Genomic DNA, 10,951 nt, shown 5'->3' with positions numbered 1-10,951 from the left:
GCTCTGAGCTCGATGAAGGTCACTGGTAAAAATAAGTGTGCTACCTCCCATCACTGATTTTATGCTGCAGTGTCTTTGTGGAGCTGTTGCCTCTGCAGGAAGGTGGGGGAAGGCAGAGCACCCATCCCAGCCAGCTCCACAGGCTGCTGGTTACAGCTCCCTGCCACGCTGGATGTGCCCCCATGGTGTGGAGGGGAGAGGAGCTGTACCCCTCCCCAGCATGGCTGGGAAGGTGAAACACCTGCAGCTGGGCCTGGGCCCCAGCCCAAAGCCAGTCTGGGCTGCCCCTGGGAGAGGGATCACAGGGAGGAGGGGAGCTGGAACACACCACTCTCCCCAACCTCAACACTGGGTGCAGGGACAAAACCCCTGGGGAAAGTAGAAGCAACTCCCAACTCAGCCTCTGCCATCTGCCACTCCCCACCCCACACAGCACCCCCTCAACCCAGGGTCACCCTCAACTTTCCCCTAGACCTGTTCCCTCCCTTCCCTGCAGCCTTTTGGGACCCGTGACAGCTTTGCAGGAGCCCCCCAAGGACTGGTGCAGATGAGGGCCAGCCCTGAAGATGCTGATGCTGGGCTGGAGCAACCTGCCCATCCCAGCCCAGGGCTGGCACGGTCACTCCTGGGCCCCCAGCCCCATTCCTGGGCAGGGGGAGCAGGGAGTTACCCCCAGGCACAGCACAAAGAGAGAAAAATTACAAATTTTAATAAGGAAAGGTGTGCAGGGCAGAGAGAACACTGAGCTCCTGCTCAAGGACGGAGTGGAGCTCGGGCTGCCCTAGTCCCCTGCCAAGCCCAGGATCTTCTTGACGTAGTTCTGGACGTTGACATGGAGCTGGGGGGCTGTAGCTGAGAAGGTCTCCATGGCCAGGGCCCTGGCTGCCTCTGACCCCCCCCACATGGCACGGTAGAGGGGCAGGGTGTACTTCTGCTTCCCCTGCAGAGACAGAGCAGGAGTTAGAGCCCAACTCTCCTCCCCAGCTGCAGGGGGACTAAAGCCCCAGGAGTCCCCCAGGACACACCACCTCCAGCATGGCCCCTCTTTGGGCCAGGGAGTGAATGCAGAGGGATGGGACAGGATGGAAACTGCTGCTGGGGGCAGCCCTCAGCCCCACCTTGGCCTTGGAGAAGGAGCAGGGCCCTGAGCAGCTCAGGTTTGACACAGCCAAAAGCAAGGTCCTGCCCATGGGTCAGGACAATCCCCGCTGTTGGTACAGAGGGAGGAAGGGGGTGGGGGGATAATGATCCAGACTTGGGGATGCTGGTGGGTGACAAACAGGACAGGGCACAGCAATGAGCACTGGCAGCAACAGTGTCCTGGGCTGCAGCCCCAGCAGTGGGACCAGCAGGTTTTGAGGGGAGAATTTTGCCCCTCTGCTCCACTTTGGGGAGACCCCCCTGCAGTGCTGTGTCCAGCTCAGGGGTCCCCAGGACAAGGAGGACATGGAGCTGGTGGAGCAAGTCCCAAGGAGGCCACAGAGATGATCCAAGGGCTGGAGCTCCTTGTCTCTGGAGCCAGGCTGGGAGAGCTGGGCTGGCTCAGCCTGGAGAAGGCTGCAGGGAGACCCTTGTGTACCTTGGTCTGTAGTGACAGGACAGGGGGCAGCAGCTTTAAACTGAAGGGTGAGAGAGGATATTGGGGGAGAAATGTTGAATGATGAGGGCAGTGAGATGGTGAACAAGTTGCCCAGAGAGGTGGCAGATGCTCCATCCCTGGAAACACGCAAGGCCAGGCTGAATGGGGCTTGGAGCATCCTCACTGAGGTGAAGATGTTCCTGCTCACTGCAGGGGGGGGAGTGGATGGGGTGATTTGTGAAGGTCCCTTTCATCTCAAACCCTTCTGTGGGTCCACCAAGAGCAAGAACCAAGCCCTGGCCCTGTGGCACAAAGGGCCCATGTCCTGTGCCTGTCTGAGCCCGGGACAGACCTGGCTGTGGAGGAAGTCCTTGACCTTGCTGTACTCGGGCTCCAGGTTGTTTCTGAGGACAATCTGGCACCAGCGGAGCCGGAGTTCCGCGTTCTGGGCCTTGGAGATCTTGGGGTACATCTTGCTCAGCCTCTCCACATTGCCTGCAAGAGGAGGATTGTCACCATCCCCCACAGGGGCTCCACCTTCAAGGACACCCTGTGAGTCCACCCTGGCCGTGCCCCAAATCCTCCCAAGATCCTCCCAGCCACGGGCCAGCCCTGGACCCCCCTCCAGCATCCTGGTGCACCCAGCTCTGGGAGCATCCCAGGCCCTTGCCAGCTGCAGGCAGGAGGGTGCCTGTGTTGGGCCTCCCTGGGGATAAGCAGCCCTGTGAAGCCACGTGTCTGGGGGCTCAGGATGCCACCACGAGGGGCAGGGGGGGGGTCCCTCAGCAGAGTGCAAAGGGAGGTGACACCCCAGCTGAACCAGCCTGGGGGCAGCAGGGCTCCTCTGTGTCCCCACACACCAAGGGACACGCTTCCCCCAGCTCCCTGCTCCCCACTGTGCTGATTGAGGCTTCCCAGACACCAGGAATGGGCTGTCACAGGGATGGACTGATGGCCACATGCACCCACACAGCCTCCTGCCACGTCCTCACGTCCCCAGCCAACGGGGTCACATCAGCCCCTGTCTCCCCCAAGGGGTGACCTGGGCCTCACCTTCTGGCAGGGGGGATTTCTGCAGGACCCGATCCAGGAAGTAAACCAGCTGGTAGGTCCTCCAGGCCCCGATGTCCACAGCCTCAATCGCCTCCACGTTCAAGCTGTCGGCTGCCCAGAGCTCTGCCAGCTCCTCTGCCGGCTTCATCAGCTGCTCCCCTGGCGAGAGGTCGGGCAGGTAGGGGGGCCAGCCTGGTGTGTTCAGCCAGCGGTCAAACTCAAAGCCTGTGGCAAGGGAGGGATGGAGGAAGAGCTGGGATGGGGGTTCTGAACCCTGCGCTGGGTGCTGCCACCCAGACATCCCCCGCTGGGCATCCCCAGACACCCCGCTGCCTTCCCCAAGGGCATCCCCAGCACCAAACCTGCCCAGGGGTGGCAACAAGCTAAAGAGGGGAGGAGGTGAAGCCAGCCCTGGGCTCAGTGTGTGCTTGTTCAGGCTGCTCATGAGCCAGGGCTGAGCCTGGGGCACCCCTGAGCCTGATCCCAGCACACGCCAGCGGCTCCACTGGGTAACACCCTGTCCTGGTGCTGGAGACCTGCTGGGCTCAGCTGAGCCCCACAGAACAGTGCCTGAGCCTGGAGCAGGGATTGGGTGGAAAAACTGGGCTGAGCAGGCGAGTTACTGTGCCCAGGTCGGTGCCACCTCCACTGGAGCCAGCAGCAACAGCTCCAGAAACACACACAAACTGGTGTGTGCAGGCTCTCCACGGGACAGCCCTGGTGCCCTGGCCTGGAAGGCACCGTGCTGACCTGGGATGGAATCCACGCCTTTCTCCTTCAGTTCAGGGAAATGCTCCAGGAAGAAACCAAGGGCATCGTCTGCCGTGATGCTCTGGAACTTGAACTGGTTCACGTAGGCCTGTGGGGACAGCTGGGTGAGATGCTGCACGTGCTCAGCCCTGGCAGGGCTGCCTGGCCCTGCCTGTGCTCCAGATGAAGCATCACTGAGCCCACACCAGCCCCCCAGGGGCTGCCCAGCCTCCACCTACTGCCTCCTTGGGGCCAAGCTCCCCCCCCTCATCCCGTTTCCCCTGTGAATGTCTCTGTGTTTCCCCCATCTCTTGCTCTCCCCAGCTGCCCTGCTCAGCCCATCCTTCCCAAGGCTTTTGACCCAGCACCTCCTCGTACTGACCTGGAGGAAGGCATCGAACTTGCTCTGGTCCCCCACGAGATGGGCCAGGTAGCTGACGAAGCAGTACCCCTTCTCATAGGGCGTCTCGTTGTACGTGTCATCCGGATTGACACCTGCAGGACAGGGGAAAACCCTCACTGACCACCCACACGACACAACAGCCTGCCGGGATCTCTGCTGGAGGCAAGCCTGGCACATCCCTCCTGGAGCCACCACCTCGCTCCGGTCCCACCACCAGCGCAGGGGGTTCTTCCAAGCCATGAAGCACCCCAGCAGCAGGGCTTCCTCCACCCCCCCGTGCTGCACCCCACTCGCTGCAGCTCCCCACACCTGGCTCAATGACGACCCGCAGCTTGTTGAGCGGATGGTCCTCCCCGGTGTTGTCCATGTGCTGGCGCAGGAGGGCCCTTCCCGTTGCAGCCTCTAGGCAGGTGTATGCTGAACCTGGGCAGAGACAAGGAGGAGTTTGGAGACCCCAATAGTTCCTATTTCCTTGGCATCTTCCCCTCCTGAGCTGCCCGGAGAGCGCAACGGGTGCTGCTACAGGAGGGAAACAGCATCAGCTTCTACGCTGGGGGAGGGTCTGCAAGGTGTGGGGATGGCAGGGCTGCAAAGAGGCAACACAGCAAGAGGATTTTAGAACCATCACAATTCAGCTGGATGCAGCGAACGATGCCCAGAGCTGCTGGGTGTGAAGTTGTGTCCAAGCAGGAGCTCCGGCCAGCTGGATCAGTTTTCCACAGGAGCAAAAGGAAGGTGAAGCAAGGCAAGCCCACGGTGCCCAGATCCCCATCATGGGGCCATGGGGGACTCTATCCATCTCACAAAGCAAAGCTGGCTCTGTTACCAACACCAAAGCCCCAGGGCCTTGCAACCTGCTGCTCTTCGGCTCTTATGGGATGCAGCAGCATCATCCCCCACGCGCAGGGACCGGGCGTCCCGTGGCCAAGCAGGGCCACGCACCGTAGACCTCGGTGGAGATGCGCCTCTGGGCGTACATGGTGAAGCCCTCGTTCAGCCAGAACTCGCCCCAGGTGGCGTTGGTGACCAGGTTGCCAAACCAGCTGTGGGAGATCTCATGGATGATGACGTCCACCAAGGAGCGGTCCCCGGCAAGCAGGCACGGCGTCACAAAGGTGAGGCAGGGGTTCTCCATCCCCCCGAAGGGGAAGGAGGGCGGCATGAACAGGATGTCGTACCTGCCGGCGGAGAGCAGACAGCGTGGGTCAGACCTGCCCCCTCCTGTGAACACGGCTGGGGTGGGGAGAGGTGTCCCTTCCCCAGCCCACAGAGCCCTTGGGGAAAAGCAAGGGCCGTACCTGCCCCAAACATACGGTCCAAAGAGCTTCTCTCCAACCGTCAGGAACTCCTCGATCACCCCATCGTACTCCTTCTTGGCAGCCTCGATCAGGCAGGGCTCAGCCCAGACACGGCTCCTGGCCAAGCGTGGAAAGAGGAAGTTCCACCCATGAGCAGACTTTTACCCCGTTGCTTCACCAGAGAGGAACTGCCCGGGTCTGTTCCTCAGTGAAATCAAAACCTGCTGCTAAAGGGCACCCAGGAGCCCGATAGCACAAGCTGCTGGAACTTCTTCCTTGTCTGGAAGTCAAAGGGCCTTTATATGGCTCCTGCCAGAGCCAGGAACCTGACCAAGCACCGGCCTTGGGAAGAGATGTGGGACCCTCCATGAGCAGCGACCGGCTGCTCCCGTTCCCTGGCGCAGGGATGTGCCCATCGGTGAGGGGACCTGGCACTGAGGCTCCTCCTCACCCTCCAGAGCAGCCCTCTGGCCTGATGCCACAGCATCACACCAGGTCACGCTGATGGTCGGTGTCTCCAGGCCTGAGGCTCTCCAGAGCCCAGTGGTGCAGGGAGAGGCAGCCAGACATGGGACTTCCCCATGTGCAGCTTGAGAGCCACCTACCTCGGGCCAACATCAGCAGACACGATGTCCCCCACAGCCAGAGCGATCAGGTAGGAGGGGATCGGCTGGGACATCTTGAAGGCAAAGGTGTTATCCTTCTGCTTCTCCCAGCTCGTGGCGCTCATCACAGCCGTGAAACCCTCAGGGACCTGGGCATGGAGGTTTAAACATCTATCAGGCCTGCAGTGCTCCAGGCAGGACGGCAACCAACCCCACTGCAGACATCTGGCAGCAACTATGCCCCATCACACCGAAGGTCTGGTGGGCACTGCAGGTTTTGGGGCGCACAGCAAAGCGGGACCACCCCAAGGTCCAACCTGGGATCACAGCTGCATCGCTGCAGCAGCATCCCTTGGCACTTGGGCTCCAGCACCAGCTTGGTGCAAGATGGGGACACAGGAGGTGCTCTGAGGGGAGAGGTGCTGCAAGAGTGAGGCGCTGATCCTCCAGCCCCTGGCTCTCCCCCCAGCTTGTTTCTCCCATTCTCAAGCCAAAATAGGGTGCTGCTGCATGCCCACCTGCATGCAGGGAGGGGATCTGGCTTTTGTATTAAACCTGGGCACCAGCAGCTGCTCCTTCCATCCTGGAAGCCCACCTGCTCCAGCACTACCCACCAGGACCCAGTGCTGCTTGGCATCATCCCCCTCCTCTGGCTGAGCCCCCCTAACTCAGCTCACCCCAGTGCCCTCCCAGCCCTACACAGGCAGTGCAGGTGTCCTGGGCAAACCCAGAGTTCTCCATGAGAGTCTGAGGAATTTCTTAGGAGAAACCCAGCAGCACCAGAGCAGAGAGGTGGGAACACCAAGTCCCCAGCATTCCAGCCACCCCCCCGTGGGGACAGGAGAGCTTTCAGCAGGCTGGCTGGCACGCACCCCGCTCCCAAGCCACCCCACAAAGCAGCACCCAGCACACAGGGCTGGGGAGAGGGGAGAGAGCTGCCAGGGTCCCCCCCACACTCATCTTTGGATGGATGCAGGAGAGAAGCAGGACTGTAAACAGGTTATTCCCCAGCGCCTTCTCTGCCAGCGCTGGATGTGAAGGGAGCTCCATGAGCATCACCTCCAGCCTGCCGGGGCCGCAGACCGGGCGCTGCGGGGCTGACATGCTGCCCAGTGGGGTTCCGGCACCTCCCTGGGAGTGACGCCCACGTGCTCCCGGCACCGCTCACCTTCACCGTGGCCGAATAGGTGCATTTGACCGAGGGGGTGTCGAAGCCGGGGAAGAAGGAGCGGTTGAGCACGGCCTGGCCCTGCGTGTACATGTAGGGCTTCTGCTTCCCCGCCGTCTGCTCGGGAGCGAGCCAGCACACCTGGGGCGAGAGGGGAGACCCGCGCTGAGGTGATGCGGGGTCCGGACTCCCTCCATCCATCCCTCCATCCCCCCATCCATCCATCCATCCATCCATCCATCCCTCCATCCATCCATCCATCCATCCCTCCATCCCTCCCTCCATCCCTCCATCCATCCCTCCATCCATCCATCCCACCCACCCACCCGCCACCCCCTCCGCTCACCCCGGGCCCCTCGCCCACTTCGTAGTCGACTTCCAGCGTGAGGAGCTGCCCGGCCCGCAGCGGGCGGGGCAGGGAGATGAGCAGGACGCTGCCGTAGCTGGTGAAGGGCCGGTTCTCCACCGGCACCTCCTGCCCCGCGGGGTCCCCGGGGGTGCCGGGGGGCGGCAGCAGCGCGGCGCGGCGCACGCGGAGCGCGGGGTGCGCGTCCAGCCGCAGCTCCGGCCCCGCATCCTGGCGCTCGCAGCGCAGCTCCAGCCGCGCCGTCCCCAGCAGCCGCCCCGCGCCCGCGCCCCCCGCCCCGAACTCCACCCGCAGCGAGAGGTGCAGATGCCTCAGCGACCAGGAGCCAGCGCTACAGGCCGAGGCCGTGTCCCGCCGAGCCGCCATGGCTGCTGCGGGGCCGGGGGCAGGGAAGGGGCGGGGATGGGGTGGGAAGGGGGAGGGAAGGGGGCGGGGAGGACCTGGAGGCGGTGGCGGGGCGGGGGGGGGGGGCGGCCGGGAAGGGGAAGGAGGGAGAGGGGGATCAGGGGGATCCAACGGGGAAGGGATGCGGGGAGAGCGCGTCGGGGATGGGGGAGATGCTGGGTCAAGTCCCTGGGGGGCATCCATAGGGCGGGGGGGCCGTGGGAGGGGCCGTGGGGGGATCAACGGGGTGAAGGGGGACGGGGGGGATATCCATGGGGGAAGGCGGGGAGCGACGCAGGGAGGGACGCGTGGGGGGATGCGGTGGGGAATCCCTGGGGGATCCCTGGGGGATCCCTGGCTCGGGCCTCGCCGGCGGCGGAGCCCGGCCGGGCGGGCGGGGCCGTCCCGGAGGGACCGAGCGGGGCAGGAACAGCCCCGCACCCGCCCCTCGGGGCCGCGGCCGGAGCGGCGGGGCCGGGCACGGGCCTGCGCGACTCCTCCCCCGGCCCGGCCCGGCCCGGCCCGGCCCGGCGCAGAGTGGGGTCCCTCGGCCACTCTGGCACCGGCGGCGGCACCGGGCGCTGCCCGCGGGGGACGGGGTGCAGCGAGCGGTGAGTGCGGCACCGGCCGCCCGGCTCTACCCCCCGGGGGGACCGGGGGGACCGGGACGCGGGGGGACATCCCGGTGGGACCGGCGGGGATGGGGGGACATCCCGGTATAGGCAGCGGGGAGACGCGGGGGACGCCCCGCCGGGAAGCGGGGTGATGGAGGGGATCCTGCGGGGCCAGCGCGGTGGGGACCGGCGGGGATGGGGGACACCGCGGTGGGAGCCGAGGCGATGGGGTCGTGCTGTGACGTGGGGGACATCCCGCGGGGCCGGGGGTGACACGCAGTGGTCGCGGGGACTGTCGCCACCTGACACTCGGGGGAACCCCCCCCCCCCCGATATCCCCCCCCCCAGGTCCTCACCTCTCCTCAGGGACCCCGTTTCAGCAGCAGGACCCGCAGCAGGGCCATGGCGTGGGCAGCCCGGGCCGGCGAGTTCCCGCGTCCCAGTTAGCCCAGTGTCCCCCAGTCACTTCCCTTTGGGAAGCCTCCGCCGTGCTGGAGGCAGCTGCCGGTGCTGCCTGCTCCTGCCTTGACCCCCTAAACCAGCCCCGGGGGAGGGCAGCAGTGCCAGCACAGGGCGAAGGAAGGGCGGGGAGGGGAAACTGAGGCACGGACGGGTGCTGCTGAAATCGGTGCTGCTACTCTGGAGAGCTGACCTGGGGTGGGGAAGCGTGTGTTGTGCTGCCCCACATCCCCTTTCTGCAGGCAGAGGGGGTCGGTGCCAGTAGATGAGGGTGTCTGCCCTCATTTCGGGCACGATAAGGGGCTGTGGGGCTGCAGGCACCCACGGGTGCTCCCTGGATGGGCACCAGCTGCTCCGTGTCCCCTGTGCTGGCATGGGGATGGCAGGGATGGCAGTGGGGACTTGGACTTTTTTGGAGATGATGTTTTCACTGGCAGCAAGGGGCTGGGGGCCTGGTGGCTTCTCCCCCTCGGGTGCTCGGGCACCCCAGGTATGGTCCACTGGCCCTGGGCAAGCATCCATGGGGTGCTGGAGCATCCCCAGGCCCCATGCAGCTCCCATGGGGCTGGCAGCGTTGTGAGCCCACTTTGCTTGGCACGGCAGACAAACCAGCAGGGCACAGGGGGAGAACTTAGAGGTGACTTCATGATGGGCTATGCCCCCCCCCCCCAAATGGGACATTAACGTGACATCACCCCATGGGAGGGGAGCAGGGACCCGCAGTGCGTGTGTGCCAGGGCTCCTGGCTTCCTGGATTTCACCTAGGAAAAAAACAACTGGGAGGAAAGCCAGGGATCCAGGGAGCCTGGGTGTGCCGGGCTGGCGGTCCCACAGCCAGCCCTGCCAGAGCCCCTGGCCATCTGGAGCAGGCACAGTGTGTCCCTGCACCCCCAGGGGTTGCCCAGGGTTTCTGGGGTGCAGCCTGTGCTCCCCAGGGCTTTGCTGTAGCTGCTTGTGCCGGTGCCAGAGACTCTTTGGGTGTTCCCAAGGGGGAACACAGGGATGGGGGGGTGGGAAGCCCCCTGTACCCCCCCATCGGGGTATCGGTGTCTGTGCTGTTGCGAGGTGGGGTTGGTTCCCACCAGTGTTGGAGCAGGGGAAGCTGAGTCAGGAAATCCCGGCTGGCCTGGACGGATCCTGGCTGAGTCATTTCGCAGGCGCTGAGTAACTGCCCGTGCCATGCTGGGGGTGCCAGGGCTGCACACAGCCTGCCTGGGTGGGCACAAGCTGCTTGTGCTGCCTGCACATGTCCCATCAGCTCCCTGTGGCCTCATCCAGCTCGCAGCCTGCACCCACCTCGCTGCCCTCATTGCCCTGCCCGTCCCGTGCCTCAGTTTCCCCAAACATTTTCCTTGGACTGGACAGGGCAAAAGCCTCCTGGGTGTGGGCAGGGTCTGGATCCAGCCCTGCAGCACATTCCCAGCACAGGGGCTGGGTGAGTTGTGGTGCTGGTTGGGAGGGGAATGATGTCCCCAAGGCAGAATTTGAGCCTCTTCCTTCTGCTTATGGAGGTCTCCAGGCTGAGTCTTGGTGCATGGAGAGGGGGATGGGGTCAGGAAAGGGCTGGGGATGGGGACAGGGACAGGGATGATGTCGGGGATGGGGCTGGCAGGGACTGGAGCAGGGCTGGGGGTGCAGGTGTGGACACTGTCGGGGGGTCCAGCCTCGCTGGCAGCTGGTTATAAATATCATGCTGAGACACGAGGTTTTTTCCTGCTCCCCCCACGCTGCAGCCCCATGGACAGGAAAAAGGTGTTTCCGGCTCCAGACAGAGCCGGGCCCCGAGCTGGGGGGGGGGGACATGGGGCCTGAGCCATGGGCAGCCAGGGGTGGGGGGCAGGTGACTCCTCAGGGTGCAGCCACTGAGCCTGGAGCTGGACAGACCTCTGACCCTGGGGGGGGTCGCTGCAGCCCCCAACCCCGGGCTGAGCCACCCACCCAGTGCTGGAGCTGCCGTGGGGGTGGGATGTGGTGCCAGTGGGGTCGGGCAGCGGACAGGGGAGTACCCCAGGGCCCTGTTCCCATTGCCTGTGACCGGCCCAGGATCCGTGTGGAGCCGGGAGAGCCGGAGCTGGGGCTGTGGGGAGGAGGGTGCCCCAGCCCGTGACACAGTTCCGGTCCCCATCGCCCATCCGGGGCCACATCCCCTCGCCTGTGCTTGCTCTGACAAGCAAAGTGACAGGGGGATGCCAGCTCAGGATGGGGACATTGGCCTGGGATGGGGACACCAGCACAGGCTGGGGGGGTCCTTAGCACCCGTTCCCACCACCC

The 10,951-nt window shown here is 64.6% G+C and overlaps 2 protein-coding genes across 3 annotated transcripts in view; one reads left to right on the top strand and one right to left on the bottom strand.

Moving 5' to 3' along the window:
* Window positions 1-688: 688 nt before the first annotated feature.
* Window positions 689-7,241, bottom strand: RNPEP (arginyl aminopeptidase). 2 transcript variants are annotated; one of them, XM_084275786.1, is made up of 11 exons: window positions 7,203-7,241; window positions 6,857-6,997; window positions 5,689-5,837; window positions 5,084-5,200; window positions 4,728-4,963; window positions 4,095-4,208; window positions 3,765-3,877; window positions 3,383-3,491; window positions 2,633-2,857; window positions 1,932-2,074; window positions 689-940 (listed from the first exon to the last, which is right to left on the bottom strand). In XM_084275786.1, the coding sequence occupies exons 2-11, from the start codon at window positions 6,947-6,949 to the stop codon at window positions 782-784; spliced, it is 1,458 nt and encodes a 485-aa protein (XP_084131912.1). In that variant the 5' UTR covers window positions 6,950-6,997; window positions 7,203-7,241; the 3' UTR covers window positions 689-781. The 2 variants fall into 2 exon arrangements, with proteins under 2 accessions (XP_084131912.1, XP_084131913.1); XM_084275787.1 differs by having other exon boundaries at window positions 4,095-4,202.
* Window positions 7,242-8,194: 953 nt separating this feature from the next.
* NAV1 (neuron navigator 1) overlaps window positions 8,195-10,951 on the top strand; it is a 72,868-nt gene continuing 70,111 nt past the window's right edge. The window contains exon 1 of the mRNA XM_084275808.1: window positions 8,195-8,218. The gene's annotated coding sequence lies outside the window, so the exon portion shown is untranslated. The remainder of the gene's footprint in view (window positions 8,219-10,951) is intronic.

The sequence above is a fragment of the Gallinula chloropus genome, assembly GCF_964237585.1.
Source record: "Gallinula chloropus genome assembly, chromosome: 27".
In the NCBI taxonomy this organism is placed as follows: Eukaryota; Metazoa; Chordata; class Aves; order Gruiformes; family Rallidae; genus Gallinula; species Gallinula chloropus.
This window is presented reverse-complemented; position numbering and strand designations above follow the sequence as displayed.